The sequence below is a fragment of the Oncorhynchus tshawytscha genome, unplaced genomic scaffold (genome assembly GCF_018296145.1).
Source record: "Oncorhynchus tshawytscha isolate Ot180627B unplaced genomic scaffold, Otsh_v2.0 Un_scaffold_7589_pilon_pilon, whole genome shotgun sequence".
NCBI classification, from domain to species: Eukaryota; Metazoa; Chordata; class Actinopteri; order Salmoniformes; family Salmonidae; genus Oncorhynchus; species Oncorhynchus tshawytscha.
In genome coordinates, this window is record NW_024609826.1 from 887501 (window position 1) to 907833 (window position 20333).

At 45.9% G+C, this 20333-nt stretch overlaps 1 protein-coding gene across 15 annotated transcripts in view; it reads right to left on the minus strand.

Moving 5' to 3' along the window:
* Positions 1–20333, minus strand: part of trak1a (trafficking protein, kinesin binding 1a) — an 84351-nt gene that overhangs the window by 13805 nt on the left and 50213 nt on the right. For 9 of the 15 annotated variants that reach the window (XM_042319115.1, XM_042319116.1, XM_042319121.1 and 6 more), the window contains 9 exons: positions 10605–10681; positions 10251–10367; positions 9552–9652; positions 6016–6124; positions 5408–5486; positions 4839–5035; positions 4547–4621; positions 953–1090; positions 535–570 (listed from right to left, as the gene is read on the minus strand). In XM_042319115.1, coding sequence (XP_042175049.1) covers positions 535–570; positions 953–1090; positions 4547–4621; positions 4839–5035; positions 5408–5486; positions 6016–6124; positions 9552–9652; positions 10251–10367; positions 10605–10681 — 929 coding nt within the window. The remainder of the gene's footprint in view (positions 1–534; positions 571–952; positions 1091–4546; positions 4622–4838; positions 5036–5407; positions 5487–6015; positions 6125–9551; positions 9653–10250; positions 10368–10604; positions 10682–20333) is intronic. The other 6 variants (XM_042319114.1, XM_042319119.1, XM_042319117.1 and 3 more) reach the window with 4 other exon arrangements.

Here is a 20333-nt window from a genome sequence, read left to right on the forward strand (position 1 = left end):
ACTGAACCAGGTTAGTTACAACTGGGTTTGGAGTGAAAACCTACAGGAGGGTAGATCTCCAGGAACAGGGTTGGCGTGAAAACCTACAGGAGGGTGGCTCTCCAGGAACAGAGTTGGAGACCCATGTTCTAGAGACTATGTGACTGAATTGGGTTAATTTGTTAGAGAATCTTCTGGGCCCCAAAAAACAGCCAATCGATTCTGGACAAACAAAACAAGACAGGATCCATCACACGGACGTAACAGGGTTACATGGGAACTAACCCCAGCCTGTTAATCCTACTGTAAACACCTCAAAACATTACTTCTCTCTCCAGGGTCAATACCAGCCATCTCTTTCTCCCCACAGACCACATTCACTACAGCTAGACGCTAATACAGATAAGAACTCTCTACGTTACATTTACATCACAGTTCTGGGGCTGGGGAGTTACGACGTGGCCAGGGCATTAGGGTTACCTCCCTGCTCCTCACTGGTGGTGAGTGGCAACACATCAAGCAGTCAGAGATGCAATAGACAAGTTCTCCACTCACCCCCTCGGCATAAACAATGCTGTTAACATCTGACACCTGAGGAATGTGGTTGAAAACAAAACCTGATGAAAGGAAATCCACTTCACCTCTATACCAGTTATAGCCCTCTCTCCATTCCACTCTCCTTCAATCTGTTCTTCCCTCCTCTCTCATGCTCCCTCCCTCTCATACCCCCCCCCTCCTCTCTCATGCTCCCTCCCTCCCTCCTCTCTCATGCTCCCTCCCCTCCCTCCTCTCTCATGCTCCCTCCCTCCCTCCTCTCTCATGCTCCCTCCCTCCCTCCTCTCTCATGCTCCCTCCCTCCCTCCCTCCTCTCTCATGCTCCCTCCCTCTAGTCTGTCCATAGAGAACAGGAAGGGTTGAGGTGTACTGAGAGGTAGTGATTTATTACTCTGACCCCTGTGTATGTGTGTCTCACCATAGGGAACAGGCCCAGGGAGTGGAAGCGTCGGGGTGTACTGAGAGGTAGTGATTTATTCCGGAGGTTCTTCAGCTCTTCCTGGGCCTCATGGAGCATCTCCATACACTCTGCATACTTATCCTCCAACTCCCTCAGCTAGACGAGGGGAGAGAGAAAGAAAGAAAGAAAGAAAGAAAGAAAGAAAGAAAGAAAGAAAGAAAGAAAGAAAGAAAGAAAGAAAGAAAGAAAGAAAGAAAGAAAGAAAGAAAGAAAGAAAGAAAGAAAGAAAGAAAGAAAGAAAGAAAGAAAGAAAGAAAGAAAGAAAGAAAGAAAGAAAGAAAGAAAGAAAGAAAGAAAGAAAGAAAGAAAGAAAGAAAGAAAGAAAGAAAGAAAGAAAGAAAGAAAGAAAGAAAGAAAGAAAGAAAGAAAGAAAGAAAGAAAGAAAGAAAGAAAGAAAGAAAGAAAGAAAGAAAGAAAGAAAGAAAGAAAGAAAGAAAGAAAGAAAGAAAGAAAGAAAGAAAGAAAGAAAGAAAGAAAGAAAGAAAGAAAGAAAGAAAGAAAGAAAGAAAGAAAGAAAGAAAGAAAGAAAGAAAGAAAGAAAGAAAGAAAGAAAGAAAGAAAGAAAGAAAGAAAGAAAGAAAGAAAGAAAGAAAGAAAGAAAGAAAGAAAGAAAGAAAGAAAGAAAGAAAGAAAGAAAGAAAGAAAGAAAGAAAGAAAGAAAGAAAGAAAGAAAGAAAGAAAGAAAGAAAGAAAGAAAGAAAGAAAGAAAGAAAGAAAGAAAGAAAGAAAGAAAGAAAGAAAGAAAGAAAGAAAGAAAGAAAGAAAGAAAGAAAGAAAGAAAGAAAGAAAGAAAGAAAGAAAGAAAGAAAGAAAGAAAGAAAGAAAGAAAGAAAGGAGAGAGAGATCATTCTATCTAATGTATCATTCATAATGTATCATTGTATCATTCTAAATAATGTCAGTGATAATCATATGCTGTTGAAGCATCAGGGGGACATCAAACACTATTCTATTTAAATATGGTTAGAGATTGTATTGTATTGAATTATATAACCCAACTTCCACTAGACTCATTCCATGGAGGGCCGAGTGTCTGCATGTTTTCACTCCTCCCTTGTACTTGATTGATGAATTAGAGTCAGTAATTAGAAAGGAACTCCCCTCACCTGGAATTTCAATAAGCATTTCTCTACGGCTGGCCATGCTTTCCACATGGCTACCCCTACCCCGGTCAACTGCCTGGCACCCTCTACAGCAACCCGCCAAAGCCCCCACCATTTCTCCTTTACCCAAATCCAGAAAGCCGATGTTTCTGAAAGAGCTGCAAAATCTGGACCCCTACAAATCAACTGGGCTAGACAATCTGGACCCTTTCTTTCTAAAATGATCTGCCGCAATTGTTGCAACCCCTATAACTAGCCTGTTCAACCTCTCTTTCGTATCGTCTGAGATTCCCAAAGATTGGAAAGCTGCCGCGGTCATCCCCCTCTTCAAAGGGGGTGACACTCGACCCAAACTGTTACAGACCTATATCTATCCTACCCTGTCTTTCTAAGGTCTTAGAAAGCCAAGTTAACAAACAGATTACTGACCATTTCGAATCCCACCATACCTTCTCCGCTATGCAATCTGGTTTCCGAGCTGGTCATGGGTGCACCTCAGCCACGCTCAAGGTTCTAAACGACATCATAACCACCATCGATAAGAGACATTACTGTGCAGCCGTATTCTTCGACCTGGCCAAGGCTTTTGACTCTGTCAATCACAACATTCTTATTGGCAGACTCGACAGCCTTGGTTTCTGAAATGATTGCCTCGCCTGGTTTACCAACTACTTCTCTGATAGAGTTCAGTGTGTCAAATCGGAGGGCCTGTTGTCTGGACCTCCGACAGTCTCTATGGGGGTGCCACAGGGTTAAATTCTCGGGCCGACTCTCTTTTCTGTATACATCAATGATGTCGCTCTTGCTGCTGGTGATTCTCTGATCCACCTCTACGCAGACGACAGCATTCTGTATACTTCTGGCCTCCTTGGACACTGTGTTAACTAACCTCCAGACGAGATTCAATGCCATACAACTCTCCTTCCGTGGCCTCCAACTGCTCTTAAACGCAAGTAAAACTAAATGCATGCTCTTCAATCGATCGCTGCCCGCACCTACCCGCCCGTCCAGCATCACTACTCTGGACGGTTCTGACTTACATACGTGGACAACTACAAATACCTGGGTGTCTGGTTAGACTGTAAAATCTCCTTCCAGACTCACATTAAGCATCTCCAATCCAAAATTAAATCTAGAATCGGCTTCCTATATCGCAACAAAGCATCCTTCACTCATGCTGCCAAACATACCCTCGTAAAACTGACCATCCTACCGATCCTCGACTTCGGTGATGTCATCTATAAAATAGCCTCCAACACTACTCAACAAACTGGATGCAGTCTATCACAGTGCCATCCGTTTTGTCACCAAAGCCCCATACACTACCCACCACTGCGACCTGTACGCTCTCGTTGGTTGGCCCTCGCTTCATACTTGTCGCCAAACTCACTGGCTACAGGTTATTTACAAGTCTCTGCTAGGTAAAGCCCATCCTTATCTCAGCTCACTGGTCACCATAGCAGCACCCACTCGTTGCACACGCTCCAGCAGGTATATCTCACTGGTCACCCCCAAAGCCAATTCCTCCTTTGGTCGTCTTTCCTTCCAGTTCTCTGCTGCCCATGACTGGAACGAATTGCAATAATCTCTGAAGCTGGAGACTCACATCTCCCTAACTAGCTTTAAGCACCAGCTGTCAGAGCAGTTTACAGATCACTGCACCTGTACTTAGCCTATCTGTAAACAGCCCATCTATCTATCTACCTACCTCATCCCCATGGGGCGGCAGGGTAGCCTAGTGGTTAGAGCGTTGGACTAGTAACCGAGTTGCGAGTTCAAACCCCCGAGCTGACAAGGTACAAATCTGTCGTTCTGCCCCTGAACAAGCAGTTAACCCACTGTTCCCAGGCCGTCATTGAAAATAAGAATTTGTTCTTAACTGACTTGCCTGGTTAAATAAAGGTAAAATAAAAAATACTGGTATTTATTTATTTTGCTCCTTTGCACCCCAGTATCTCTACCTGCACATTCATCTTCTGCACATCTCCCATTCCAGTGTTTAATTGCTATATTGTAATTACTTCGCCACCATGGCCTATTTATTGCCTTAACTCCCTTATCCTACCTCATTTACACTCACTGTATATAGACTTTTTCTTTTCTTTTGTTCTACTGTATTATTGACTGTATGTTTGTTTATTCCATGTGTAACTCTGTGTTGTTGTACGTGTTGAACTGCTTTGCTTTATATAGTCCAGGTCACAGTTGCAAATGAGAACTTGTTCTCAACTAGTCTACCTGGTTAAATAAAGGTTAAATAAAAATAAATAAACCTGGTTGTCTAGGTCTTAATTGAAAGGAAACACCAAAAACCAGCAGACACTAGGCCCTCCATGGAATGAGCTTGACACTATTGCAATAATGGAAAACATCCCTAGCGTGGTAATTGGGTCTCGTTAGGCAGTGCTTATTGTCCTCTTGGTAATTGATTAATGAGGCCTTACTGTACCTCAGCAGTGAGCTGGCGCTGGGCATCTTTGGCAGCCCCTAGATGCTGGGTGAGCTCTTGGTTTTCCACTGCATACTGTGGAACAGACGTGACTGTTAGTCCCTTAGGGCTATAAGCTCACACACATCATCATCGACACACTGATAACAGCTATAACAGACTAGTTGTGTTCCAGGTCGACGTCTTTGCAGCTGTGCCTTTCTGAAGATGTCTATATTATGAATATGGTTCTACTTCTCCAGGCGTTGTGACATCAGAAAAATCTGCAGAGCGGGACTGTAAGAAAGGCGACCTGGAATGTGTCCATTGGCCTGGACCGTGGCAGGCAGTCTGGGTCATTACTGGCCTGGCCACTCACAGACTTGGACTTCTTCTGCAGGTCTACGATCTGGGACAGGAGGTGTGTGATCTCTTCCTGCTGGCGAGACCCATCGTCCGTCTTCCTCGCCAGCTCCTCCGCCAGGGTGGACATCTGGTGGTTGGCATCTCCTATTGGGCGCACGGGACGGGGCGAAAGAAATGACATGAGCAAAGAGCATCCACCATGAATCAGTGTTGTTGACCTCTCATAGATCTCCTCCATAGCAACACTTGAATGTAGCTCCAGTGATACATGATGTTAACTGCCTAGCTAGGTGTTAGCAATATCTCCACCTAGTTCTCCTCATATGGCTCTCACACTTCCAGTCCTATCAGATGTGTGAAGGGGAGAGAACAAGGGCAGAGGGAACATCCTTATTGGAATGAAACACTGCCCTGTTTTGTTTTCTCTCAGAGGGCCCAGGGGACAGGGGAGGTGAGACCTGAGCCGTGTGTGTGTGAGTGAGTGAGAGTGTGTGTGTGTGTGTATATGTTACTCACTCAGCTCTTTGACGACGTCGTTGACCAGCTGCTGCTCCTTCTCCTCGTACTCCTCTGTCTCAGTCTCCAGATGACTGGCCTGGTGGGGGATGACAGGATGCAGCCAAACATCATCATCATCATCACACAGCAGGAGAGCTGGGTGTAAAGTATTGGCAGCAGTACTTATTCCAGTCCTATTACCACTGGTACCTCTGGTTTACTATGAAAATACTCTACTGAATCTTTCTGGTAAGCATCTGACGTTATTCAATCAAATTAGCTCTCTCTTGCTAACATTATGGTATTTATTACAATGATCTCCCATGTGACCAGGTAATAAGTATTTCATTAGGTTGTTGTTTTGTTAAATTCCATATTATTATCTGACTGTAACAAAGTATTACCCAGTTACCATCTCTTCACTGTCTAAGTTTAGTCAATGTTTATCAATGTACAGTGTTAACTGAACTGTAAAATGAATCCCCAGACTGTGATCTAAACCTCAGGGTGCAGAGCCATGATCGGTCCCCAAAGCAATGACATTCATCTGACCTCTCCTTCACAGTATGGTCAGCAGGACACCGCCACAGAACTACACACAGGGTTAGTTAGCGACATGACTTTACCTCTGATCTGAGAGAGATGTTCTCTGCCTCCAGGTCTTTGAGTTTCTTCTGCAGTGAGTCCAGGGGGAAGTATCTTGGCACCGACAGTGTGGAGTCATTGTGGTGGATGCTGTGTGGACGAGACACAGTGACCGGTCAGTAAGTGACAAGAGACATAGGATGCCATTTGGGACGAAGCCTATTCCCTACGAAGTGAACTACTTTTGACCACCAGGGCCCGTAGTTCAACATGTTGTGCACTATGTTTGACCAGAGCCCTATGGGCCGTGGTCAAAGGTAGTGGACTACATAGGGACTAGGTTGCCATTTGGGATAGACTACATTTGTAAAAACAGGGAATCATATCCACCAAAGGATAATTTTTTTATTTCACCTTTATTTAACCAGGTAGGCTAGTTGAGAACAAGTTCTCATTTACAACTGCAACCTGGCCAAGATAAAGCAAAGCAGTGCGACAAAAACAAGAGTTACACCTGGAATAAACAAACGTACAGTCCATAACACAATGGAAAATCTGTATACAGTATGTGCAAATTAAGTAAGGAGGTAAGGCAATAAATAGGCCAAACTGGCAAAGTAATTACAATTTAGCAATTAACACGAGTGATAGATGTGCAAGTAGAAATACTTTTGTAGTTGGTTGGATGGGCTATTTACAGATGGGTCTATTTACAGATGGGCTGTGTACAGATGGGCTGTGTACAGCTGCAGCGATCAGTAAGCTGCTCTGACAGCTGATGCTTAAAGTTAGAGAGGGAGATAAGTCCAACTTCAGTGATTTTTGCAATTCGTTCCAGTCATTGGCAGCAGAGAACTGGAAGGAAAGGCGGCCAAAGGAAGTGTTGGCTTTGGGGATGACCAGTGAGATATACCTGCTGGAGTGTGTGCTACGGGTGGGTGTTGCTATGGTGACCAGTGAGATATACCTGCTGGAGTGTGTGCTACGGGTGGGTGTTGCTATGGTGACCAGTGAGCTGAGATAAGGCGGAGCTTTACCTAGCAAAGACTTATAAATGACCTGGAGACAATGGGTTTGGTGACGAATATGTAGTGAGTGCCAGCCAACGAGAGCATACAGGTTGCAGTGATGGGTAGTATATGGGGCTTTGGTGACAAAACGGATTGCACTGTGATTGACTGCATCCAATTTACTGAGTAGAAAGTTGGAGGCAATTTTTAAAATTACATCGTCGAAGTCAAGGATCGGCAGGATAGTCAGTTTTACAAGGGTATGTTTGGCAGCATGAGTGAAGGATGCTTTGTTGCGAAAGAGGAAGCCGATTCTAGATTCAATTTTATTTTATCTTTATTTAACTAGGCAAGTCAGTTAAGAACAAATTCTTATTTTCAATGACGGCCTAGGAACAGTGGGTTAACTGCCTGTTCAGGGGCAGAACGACAGATTTGTACCTTGTCAGCTCGGGATTTGAACTTGCAACCTTTCGGTTACTAGTCCAACACTCTAACCACTAGGCTACCCTGCCGCCCCAATGATGCTTAATATGAGTCTGAAAGGAGAGTTTACAGTCTAGCCAGACACCTAGGTATTTATAGTTGTCCACATATTCTAAGTCAGAACCATCCAGAGTAGTTATGCTAGGCGGGCAGGAAATCGGTTGAACAGCATGCATTTAGTTTTACTAGCGTTTAAGAGCAGTTGGAGGCCACGGAAGGAGTGTTGTATGGCGTTGAAGCTCGTTTGGAGGGTTGTTAACACAGTGTCCAAAGAAAGGACAGATGTATACAGAATGGTGTCGTCTGCGTAGAGGTGGATCAAACAATCATCCGCAGCAAGAGCGACATCATTGATACATACAGAGAAAAAAGTCGGCCTGAGAATTGAACCCTGTGGCACCCCCATAGAGACTGCCAGAGGGCCTTGAGATACCAAGGCTGTTGAGTCTGCTGATAAGAATATGGTGATTGACAGAGTCGAAAGCCTTGGCCAGGTCGATGAAGACGGCTGCACAGTACTGTTTTTTATCAATGGTGGTTATGATATCGTTTAGGACGATGAGCGTGGCTGAGGTGCACCCCTGACCAGCACGGAAACCGGATTGCATAGTGGAGAAGGTACGGTGGGATTCGAGATGGTCGGTGATCTGTTTGTTCACTTGGCTTTCGAAGACTTTACAATGACTGGGCAGAGCTGGCAGAGGGGTTCAACACCATATACAGACCAGACTTGGACCTTCTGCATAATTTAGACAACAAGGAGATGGAACAGTCAATCAACGTTTTACCACCAGTGTAACAGGACGCCTGGTAGTGTCTGCCATTAAGACACTAGTGGGAACACTACGGTCTAAAACCGCTCTGTGTTTGAGGGGTAAGAGAAACAGGTCAGTTTGTCTGTATTTTCCCCCTGAGATAACACAACAAACCAACCCAGCCTGCTGCCTCAGTGTCACAGTACCTCTGTCTGAGAGAACACAACAAACCAACCCAGCCTTCTGCCTCAGTGTCACACAGGGTCACAGTACCTCTGTCTGAGAGAACACAACAAACCAACCCAGCCTGCTGCCTCAGTGTCACAGTACCCCTGTCTGAGAGAACACAACAAACAAACCCAGCCTGCTGCCTCAAGGTCACACAGGGTCACACAGGGTCACAGTACCTCTGTCAGAGAAGAGGGGGATTTTCTGGACAAACAAATCAAAGGCCTTTATTCATCTTAAAGAAAACATCCTTGAAGCCGTCCTTAAGCAGGAGCCACAAAACATATCAAGTACCTGCCCTTTGGATGGACTTGTGGGACCAGTGAAATAAGAGCTTAAAGGCCCAGTGCAGCCAAAAACTAGACTTTCTGTGTTACATATACACATATCCACACTTTGAGGTTGGAATAATACTGTGAAATTGTGAAAATGATGACAATGCTGTTTTAGTGTAAGAGCTGTTTGAGAAGACCACCTGAAATCTCAGTCTGTTTTGGTGGGTTGAAGTTTTACATTTGTTAATAGAACAATACGAGAGTTCCAAACATCTCTCCCAAAAACAGCTGGTTTTCAGTCCCCCCTCCCCACTCAGACCACTCCCAGACAGTCCTAGCTAAATTCTTGCTTGAGAAATTGTTCTTTGCTAAGTAGCTATTTTTGTTAATTTTGACCATTTTAATTGAAAACAAAATTACAGTAAGGTACACAATTGTTACCCAGATATAGAACAGCTGCATTGGCCCTTTAGTTGAAAGGTTATATCATTGTAAAAGGAGGGTAGAATTGGGAGGAACAAGAGCAGAGAGACCTTACAGTAGGGACTAACCCCCAGGACCACATACACCAGTCACCTCCTCTAGCTAAATGTTCTCTACTGAGGAACCTGAACAGACCATAGTGGCATAGTGGGGGTTTACTGACAACGGCAAAATGAAGGACTTTTGCTTTAAGAGGAACACGTGGATGTGATGAGTGGAGGGGAACAGGTCCGGTTGCTGCCTTTAGCAGAACAACAACCATAGGAGTTGGCTATGAACCACAAACAGTTATCGGAACCAGGATAATCTCACAGGTCGGGATGACAGATAGCAGACTCACGGGGTACAGGTGGACGAATCTCCTTCACTCTCCTCTGCTGCACTAGTGTAGAACTGGAGAAGCTCATCTTTCATAGACAGATCATGGCGCAGCTGAGAAACCTGCAGAGGGAGAGAGGGGGACAGAGAGGATGAGAAGGGAGAGAGATGAGGGAGGGAGAGAGGGGCAGAGAGGGTGAGAAGGGAGAGAGATGAGGGAGGGAGAGAGGGGCAGAGAGGGTGAGAAGGGAGAGAGATGAGGGAGGGAGAGAAGGGCAGAGGGTGAGAAGGGAGAGAGATGAGGGAGGGAGAGAGGGGCAGAGAGGGTGAGAAGGGAGAGAGATGAGGGAGGGAGAGAGGGGCAGAGAGGGTGAGAAGGGAGAGAGATGAGGGAGGGAGAGAGGGGCAGAGAGGGTGAGAAGGGAGAGAGATGAGGGAGGGAGAGAAGGGCAGAGGGTGAGAAGGCAGAGAGATGAGAGACGGAGAGAGGGTGAGTAGGGATAGAGATGAGAGAGGGGGACAGAGACAGTGAGAAGGGAGAGAGATGAGAGGGACCGAGGGTGAGAAGGGAGAGATGAGAGAGGGGGACAGAGAGGGTGAGAAGGGAGAGAGATGAGGGAGAAAGGGGGAGAGAGATAAAATATCAACATTATGTCACATCTTCTCCTGGTTCTGAGAGAGAAAAGAGCACACGTACACACAATACACACTCCACACACACCTCCTCTCGAATGTGCTCCACTTGCTCCTCCAGGAATTCATTTCTCTCACTGAGGGTTTTGTTCTTCTTCAGTAGTGACTGGCCGATGCGGGCGGCGAGCTCCAAGTCCCGTTCTTTCTGCAGGGGAGACAGAGGGGCTGGTTAGAGGGGCTGGTTAGAGGGGCTGAGCATCATGCATCATGATCTAGGAATCAGGTCAAAGGGAAACAGTTGCTACTGTATGACAATGTTTGACTTGTCCTATGATGTGGTTAACCTGGCCTGGCAGAGATATGTCTGAATGGCAGATTTGACTATCCAAACAGACAGCATTGTAAATGAATGTGCTCTAAGTGATAGACCAGGTTCTCTTACCTCTTCAAGCAGACGAGTAACAGCATCTATGTCACTGTATGTCTTAGTCATCTGGCCCACTCTTTCAGCACATAGAACTGTTGAGACAACAGAGAGGAGAAACACAGTTAACAGTTGTAGAGACAACAGAGGGGAGAAACACAGTTAACAGCTGTAGAGACAACAGAGAGGAGAAACACAGTTAACAGCTGTAGAGACAACAGAGGGGAGAAACACAGTTAACAGCTGTAGAGACAACAGAGAGGACAAACACAGTTAACAGCTGTAGAGACAACAGAGAGGACAAACACAGTTAACAGCTGTAGAGACAACAGAGAGGACAAACACAGTTAACAGCTGTAGAGACAACAGAGGGGAGAAACACAGTTAACAGCTGTAGAGACAACAGAGAGGACAAACACAGTTAACAGCTGTAGAGACAACAGAGGGGACAAACACAGTTAACAGCTGTAGAGACAACAGAGGGGAGAAACACAGTTAACAGCTGTAGAGACAACAGAGGGGAGAAACAGTTAACAGCTGTAGAGACAACAGAGAGGACAAACACAGTTAACAGCTGTAGAGACAACAGAGGGGAGAAACACAGTTAACAGCTGTAGAGACAACAGAGAGGACAAACACAGTTAACAGCTGTAGAAACAACAAGAGGAGAAACACAGTTAACAGCGAGGCCATATCTGAGTGCAGTCATGTACTGTCTGTATGCCTGACTGCTAAACAGCTGGGCAGGGCAGACAGACGGATATTTGAAATAGCTGAGTTATCAGAGGGCCACCTACTGTACACATCACACAGCCCTGCCTGATGACCTCAGAGACCTTTAGCAAGTTGTTGTTATCAGGTAGACTGACACACTGGCTCTGTCTCAATACTGTTTCCTTGATTCCTCGTTTCCTTGTGTCCTCTCAACCCTTCCTCACCTCATAGCTTTCTCAAAATGCCAGAGGAAATCCAGGAAAGGATTTGAGGAGAGGAAACGGGTTTGTAAGGTTTTGGAAAAACCGAGAGACGGCAGGAGAGGAGGGATCCAGGAAAGACTATTGAGACGGAGGAAGTGACAAGTGAGATGGTTTGGACTCTGACCTCACCTCAACCCCACCCCAGCTGAGCTGATAACAGCATGTTGCCAAGCTGCAGTGTCATTCTCTGTTAATACCATGCTATGTTATTCCCAGCTGATGCACTGTCACTGCCACAACATGACTGAATACATATAGCACTCAACCCTGAGCCTATTTCTACCCCCAATTTCAATCTGGTCTCATCGTTACAACTCCCCAACGGGCTCGGGGGGCAAAGGTCAAGTCATGTGTACTCCAAAATATGACCTGCCAAACCGAGCTTCTTAACACCGTTCCGCTGAGCCCAGAAGCCAGCCGCACCAACGTGTCGGAGGAAACACCGTTCAACTGACGACCGTAGTCATCACAAGGAGTCGCTAGAGCACGATGAGCCCAGAAGCCAGCCGCACCAACGTGTCGGAGGAAACACCGTTCAACTGACGACCGTAATCACCACAAGGAGTCGCTAGAGCACGATGAGCCAAGTAAAGCCCCCCCTCGCCAAATCCTCCCCCTAACCCGGACGGCACTGAGCCATTTGCATGCTGCCCTATGGGACTCACGATCACTGGCGGTTGTGATACAGCCTAGGATCGAACCCGGGTCTGCAGTGATGCCTCTAGCACCACATTGCAATGACTTCGACAGCTTCGCCACTCGGGAGGCCTAAACTGCTTATATATATAAATAAAAACATTTAATCCATTTTAGATATAAAACAAAGAAGAACTTGGTAAAAGAAAAAGCTAAACTGCATATTAAAATGATTGTGGAACTTCAACTGTCATCTAAAGGCATATTCTAATAAGAAACCTGGAACTTACTCCTGCCCTTTCCACTTCTCTCTCAATCTCTCCAGCCACAGTTTGTTATCTACTAATGAGCACGTCATAGCAGGTTCCCAAGACGCCAGAGGAAACACAAAGGTAGGAACAACAGAGTCCAACTTCAATGTGGTTACTCCTAACTAACCTTGTGGATGTTGACAAAGGGGAGACTTGTTTCTTCAGACAGCTCCTGTGTGTTCTTTCTTTGGGGTTAAAGGGATACTTTGGGATTTTGACAATGACACTATTTATCTAAGACAGGTGTCTGTAGGGCAGCAAACACAGGCTGGTAGGATATAGGTCAGGCCTGGTATAGTTCTAATGGTTGTAATCTCAGATAGGTGTCTGTAGGGCAGCAAACACAGGCTGGTAGGGTATAGGTCAGGCCTGGTATAGTTCTAATTGTTGTAATCTCAGATAGGTGTCTATAGGGCAGCAAACACAGGCTGGTAGGATATAGGTCAGGCCTGGTATAGTTCTAATGGTTGTAATCTCAGATAGGTGTCTGTGGGGCAGCAAACACAGGCTGGTAGGATATAGGTCAGGCCTGGTATAGTTCTAATTGTTGTAATCTCAGATAGGTGTCTATAGGGCAGCAAACACAGGCTGGTAGGATATAGGTCAGGCCTGGTATAGTTCTAATGGTTGTAATCTCAGATAGGTGTCTATAGGGCAGCAAACACAGGCTGGTAGGATATAGGTCAGGCCTGGTATAGTTCTAATGGTTGTAATCTCAGATAGGTGTCTGTGGGGCAGCAAACACAGGCTGGTAGGATATAGGTCAGGCCTGGTATAGTTCTAATTGTTGTAATCTCAGATAGGTGTCTATAGGGCAGCAAACACAGGCTGGTAGGGTATAGGTCAGGCCTGGTATAGTTCTAATGGTTGTAATCTCAGATAGGTGTCTATAGGGCAGCAAACACAGGCTGGTAGGGTATAGGTCAGGCCTGGTATAGTTCTAATGGTTGTAATCTCAGATAGGTGTCTGTAGGGCAGCAAACACAGGCTGGTAGGGTATAGGTCAGGCCTGGTATAGTTCTAATGGTTGTAATCTCAGATAGGTGTCTATAGGGCAGCAAACACAGGCTGGTAGGATATAGGTCAGGCCTGGTATAGTTCTAATCTCAGATAGGTGTCTATAGGGCAGCAAACACAGGCTGGTAGGGTATAGGTCAGGCCTGGTATAGTTCTAATTGTTGTAATCTCAGATAGGTGTCTATAGGGCAGCAAACACAGGCTGGTAGGGTATAGGTCAGGCCTGGTATAGTTCTAATGGTTGTAATCTCAGATAGGTGTCCGTAGGGCAGCAAACACAGGCTGGTAGGGTATAGGTCAGGCCTGGTATAGTTCTAATTGTTGTAATCTCAGATAGGTGTCTATAGGGCAGGAAACACATGCTGGTAGGGTATAGGTCAGGCCTGGTATAGCTCTAATTGTTGTAATCTCAGATAGGTGTCTATAGGGCAGCAAACACAGGCTGGTAGGGTACAGGTCAGGCCTGGTATAGTTCTAAGTGTTGTAATCTCAGATAGGTGTCTATAGGGCAGCAAACACAGGCTGGTAGGGTATAGGTCAGGCCTGGTATAGTTCTAATTGTTGTAATCTCAGATAGGTGTCTATAGGGCAGCAAACACAGGCTGGTAGGGTATAGGTCAGGCCTGGTATAGTTCTAATTGTTGTAATCTCAGATAGGTGTCTATAGGGCAGCAAACACAGGCTGGTAGGGTATAGGTCAGGCCTGGTATAGTTCTAATTGTTGTAATCTCAGATAGGTGTCTATAGGGCAGCAAACACAGGCTGGTAGGGTATAGGTCAGGCCTGGTATAGTTCTAATTGTTGTAATCTCAGATAGGTGTCTGTGGGGCAGCAAACACAGGCTGGTAGGGTATAGGTCAGGCCTGGTATAGTTCTAATTGTTGTAATCTCAGATAGGTGTCTGTGGGGCAGCAAACACAGGCTGGTAGGGTATAGGTCAGGCCTGGTATAGTTCTAATTGTTGTAATCTAAGATAGGTGTCTATAGGGCAGCAAACACAGGCTGGTAGGGTATAGGTCAGGCCTGGTATAGTTCTAATTGTTGTAATCTCAGATAGGTGTCTATAGGGCAGCAAACACAGGCTGGTAGGGTATAGGTCAGGCCTGGTATAGTTCTAATTGTTGTAATCTCAGATAGGTGTCTATAGGGCAGAAACACAGGCTGGTAGGATATAGGTCAGGCCTGGTATAGTTCTAATGGTTGTAATCTCAGATTGCTGCCCTATAGACACCTAACACAGGCTGGTAGGGTATAGGTCAGGCCTGGTATAGTTCTAATTGTTGTAATCTCAGATAGGTGTCTATAGGGCAGCAAACACAGGCTGGTAGGGTATAGGTCAGGCCTGGTATAGTTCTAATTGTTGTAATCTCAGATAGGTATCTATAGGGCAGCAAACACAGGCTGGTAGGGTATAGGTCAGGCCTGGTATAGTTCTAATTGTTGTAATCTCAGATAGGTGTCTATAGGGCAGCAAACACAGGCTGGTAGGTTATAGGTCAGGCCTGGTATAGTTCTAATTGTTGTAATCTCAGATAGGTGTCTATAGGGCAGCAAACACAGGCTGGTAGGGTATAGGTCAGGCCTGGTATAGTTCTAATGGTTGTAATCTCAGATAGGTGTCTATAGGGCAGCAAACACATGCTGGTAGGGTATAGGTCAGGCCTGGTATAGTTCTAATGGTTGTAATCTCAGATAGGTGTCTATAGGGCAGCAAACACAGGCTGGTAGGGTATAGGTCAGGCCTGGTATAGTTCTAATTGTTGTAATCTCAGATAGGTGTCTATAGGGCAGCAAACACAGGCTGGTAGGGTATAGGTCAGGCCTGGTATAGTTCTAATTGTTGTAATCTCAGATAGGTGTCTATAGGGCAGCAAACACAGGCTGGTAGGGTACAGGTCAGGCCTGGTATAGTTCTAATTGTTGTAATCTCAGATAGGTGTCTATAGGGCAGCAAACACAGGCTGGTAGGGTATAGGTCAGGCCTGGTATAGTTCTAATTGTTGTAATCTCAGATAGGTGTCCGTAGGGCAGCAAACACAGGCTTTGAACTCCATTGGTGGAAACAAATGTAAATGAGGAGTTAGATGCAAAGTCCATATTGACATACATGTGCAGCATCCCAGTGAGCAGTCATGACAGTGAATGGCCTGTACAGTATAAGGGTTGTTGGCTGATAAAAACAACTTCATGTAGAGTGATTTACTCTGTGACAGGAGCATTTAAACTGAAAGACAGACATGTGTTCTGTAATGTAACTTTCCATCCTCAGCACTGAAAAATGAATATTGCAATATCCTAATGAGCACAACAAAAGAACAAATAACCAGGGTGTGGTGTCAACATTATGAGGTGGACCTCAACCATGGAGACAACCAGAGACTAATCAACAGCACACACATAGTATAGATCTGGAATGTGATAGAAGAGATAAACATCTAGCGGCACGCCACACATCAGCACACACCAAGGCCACATGTTACTGGGTAGGGTATAGGAGACAGCTGCTATAGTTACTGGGTAGGGTATAGGAGACAGCTGCTATAGTTACTGGGTAGGGTATAGGAGACAGCTGCTATAGTTACTGGGTAGGGTATAGGAGACAGCTGCTATAGTTACTGGGTAGGGTATAGGAGACAGCTGCTATAGTTACTGGGTAGGGGGTATAGTTACTGGGAGACAGCTGCTATAGTTACTGGGTAGGGTATAGGAGACAGCTGCTATAGTTACTGGGTAGGGTATAGGAGACAGCTGCTATAGTTACTGGGTAGGGTATAGGAGACAGCTGCTATAGTTACTGGGTAGGGTATAGGAGACAGCTGCTGTAGTTACTGGGTAGGGTATAGGAGACAGCTGCTATAGTTACTGGGTAGGGTATAGGAGACAGCTGCTATAGTTACTGGGTAGGGTATAGGAGACAGCTGCTATAGTTACTGGGACAGGGTATAGGAGACAGCTGCTATAGTTACTGGGTAGGGTATAGGAGACAGCTGCTATAGTTACTGGGTAGGGTATAGGAGACAGCTGCTATAGTTACTGGGTAGGGTATAGGAGACAGCTGCTATAGTTACTGGGTAGGGTATAGGAGACAGCTGCTATAGTTACTGGGTAGGGTATAGGAGACAGCTGCTATAGTTACTGGGTAGGGTATAGGAGACAGCTGCTATAGTTACTGGGTAGGGTATAGGAGACAGCTGCTATAGTTACTGGGTAGGGTATAGGAGACAGCTGCTATAGTTACTGGGTAGGGTATAGGAGACAGCTGCTATAGTTACTGGGTAGGGTATAGGAGACAGCTGCTATAGTTACTGGGTGGGGTATAGGAGACAGCTGCTATAGTTACTGGGTAGGGTATAGGAGACAGCTGCTATAGTTACTGGGTAGGGTATAGGAGACAGCTGCTATAGTTACTGGGTAGGGTATAGGAGACAGCTGCTATAGTTACTGGGTAGGGTATAGGAGACAGCTGCTATAGTTACTGGGTAGGGTATAGGAGACAGCTGCTATAGTTACTGGGTACTGGGTAGGGTATAGGAGACAGCTGCTATAGTTACTGGGTAGGGTATAGGAGACAGCTGCTATAGTTACTGGGTAGGGTATAGGAGACAGCTGCTATAGTTACTGGGTAGGGTATAGGGAGACAGCTGCTATAGTTACTGGGTAGGGTATAGGAGACAGCTGCTATAGTTACTGGGTAGGGTATAGGAGACAGCTGCTATAGTTACTGGGTAGGGTATAGGAGACAGCTGCTATAGTTACTGGGTAGGGTATAGGAGACAGCTGCTATAGTTACTGGGTAGGGTATAGGAGACAGCTGCTATAGTTACTGGGTAGGGTATAGGAGACAGCTGCTATAGTTACTGGGTAGGGTATAGGAGACAGCTGCTGTAGTTACTGGGTAGGGTATAGGAGACAGCTGCTATAGTTACTGGGTAGGGTATAGGAGACAGCTGCTATAGTTACTGGGTAGGGTATAGGAGACAGCTGCTATAGTTACTGGGTAGGGTATAGGAGACAGCTGCTATAGTTACTGGGTAGGGTATAGGAGACAGCTGCTATAGTTACTGGGTAGGGTATAGGAGACAGCTGCTATAGTTACTGGGTAGGGTATAGGAGACAGCTGCTATAGTTACTGGGTAGGGTATAGGAGACAGCTGCTATAGTTACTGGGTAGGGTATAGGAGACAGCTGCTATAGTTACTGGGTAGGGTATAGGAGACAGCTGCTATAGTTACTGGGTAGGGTATAGGAGACAGCTGCTATAGTTACTGGGTAGGGTATAGGAGACAGCTGCTATAGTTACTGGGTAGGGTATAGGAGACAGCTGCTATAGTTACTGGGTAGGGTATAGGAGACAGCTGCTATAGTTACTGGGTGGGGTATAGGAGACAGCTGCTATAGTTACTGGGTAGGGTATAGGAGACAGCTGCTATAGTTACTGGGTAGGGTATAGGAGACAGCTGCTATAGTTACTGGGTAGGGTATAGGAGACAACTGCTATAGTTACTGGGTAGGGTATAGGAGACAGCTGCTATAGTTACTGGGTGGGGTATAGGAGACAGCTGCTATAGTTACTGGGTAGGGTATAGGAGACAGCTGCTATAGTTACTGGGTGGGGTATAGGAGACAGCTGCTATAGTTACTGGGTAGGGTATAGGAGACAGCTGCTATAGTTACTGGGTAGGGTATAGGAGACAGCTGCTATAGTTACTGGGTGGGGTATAGGAGACAGCTGCTATAGTTACTGGGTAGGGTATAGGAGACAGCTGCTATAGTTACTGGGTAGGGTATAGGAGACAGCTGCTATAGTTACTGGGTGGGGTATAGGAGACAGCTGCTATAGTTACTGGGTAGGGTATAGGAGACAACTGCTATAGTTACTGGGTAGGGTATAGGAGACAGCTGCTATAGTTACTGGGTACTGGGGTATAGGAGACAGCTGCTATAGTTACTGGGTAGGGTATAGGAGACAGCTGCTATAGTTACTGGGTGGGGTATAGGAGACAGCTGCTATAGTTACTGGGTAGGGTATAGGAGACAACTGCTGTAGTTACTGGGTGGGGTATAGGAGACAGCTGCTGTAGTTACTGGGTAGGGTATAGGAGACAGCTGCTATAGTTACTGGGTAGGGTATAGGAGACAGCTGCTATAGTTACTGGGTAGGGTATAGGAGACAGCTGCTGTAGTTACTGGGTAGGGTATAGGAGACAGCTGCTGTAGTTACTGGGTAGGGTATAGGAGACAGCTGCTATAGTTACTGGGTAGGGTATAGGAGACAGCTGCTGTAGTTACTGGGTAGGGTATAGGAGACAGCTGCTATAGTTACTGGGTAGGGTATAGGAGACAGCTGCTATAGTTACTGGGTAGGGTATAGGAGACAGCTGCTATAGTTACTGGGTAGGGTATAGGAGACAGCTGCTATAGTTACTGGGTAGGGTATAGGAGACAGCTGCTATAGTTACTGGGTAGGGTATAGGAGACAGCTGCTGTAGTTACTGGGTGGGGTATAGGAGACAGCTGCTGTAGTTACTGGGTAGGGTATAGGAGACAGCTGCTATAGTTACTGGGTAGGGTATAGGAGACAGCTGCTGTAGTTACTGGGTAGGGTATAGGAGACAGCTGCTATAGTTACTGGGTAGGGTATAGGAGACAGCTGCTGTAGTTACTGGGTAGGGTATAGGAGACAGCTGCTATAGTTACTGGGTGGGGTATAGGAGACAGCTGCTATAGTTACTGGGTAGGGTATAGGTAGACAGCTGCTATAGTTACTGGGTAGGGGTATAGGAGACAGCTGCTATAGTTACTGGGCAGGGTATAGGAGACAGCTGCTATAGTTACTGGGTAGGGTATAGGAGACAGCTGCTATAGTTACTGGGTAGGGTATAGGAGACAGCTGCTATAGTTACTGGGCAGGGTATAGGAGACAGCTGCTATAGTTACTGGGTAGGGTATAGGAGACAGCTGCTATAGTTACTGGGTAGGGTATAGGAGACAGCTGCTATAGTTACTGGGTAGGGTATAGGAGACACTGCTATAGTTACTGGGTAGGGTATAGGAGACAGCTGCTATAGTTACTGGGTAGGGTATAGGAGACAGCTGCTATAGTTACTGGGACAGCTATAGTTACTAGGGGAGACAGCTGCTATAGTTACTGGGTAGGGTATAGGAGACAACTGCTATAGTTACTGGGTAGGGTATAGGAGACAGCTGCTGTAGTTACTGGGTAGGGTATAGGAGACAGCTGCTATAGTTACTGGGTAGGGTATAGGAGACAGCTGCTATAGTTACTGGGTAGGGTATAGGAGACAGCTGCTATAGTTACTGGGTAGGGTATAGGAGACAACTGCTATAGTTACTGGGTAGGGTATAGGAGACAGCTGCTATAGTTACTGGGTAGGGTATAGGAGACAGCTGCTATAGTTAGGAGACAGCTGCTATAGTTACTGGGTAGGGTATAGGAGACAGCTGCTATAGTTACTGGGTAGGGTATAGGAGACAGCTGCTATAGTTACTGGGTAGGGTATAGGAGACAGCTGCTATAGTTACTGGGTAGGGTATAGGAGACAGGCTATAGTTACTGGGTAGACAGCAGCTGCTATAGTTACTGGGTAGGGTATAGGAGACAGCTGCTATAGTTACTGGGTAGGGTATAGGAGACAGCTGCTATAGTTACTGGGTAGGGTATAGGAGACAGCTGCTATAGTTACTGGGTAGGGTATAGGAGAGACAGCTGTTATATAGGAGACAGTTACTGGGTAGGGTATAGGAGACAGCTGCTATAGTTACTGGGTAGGGTATAGGAGACAGCT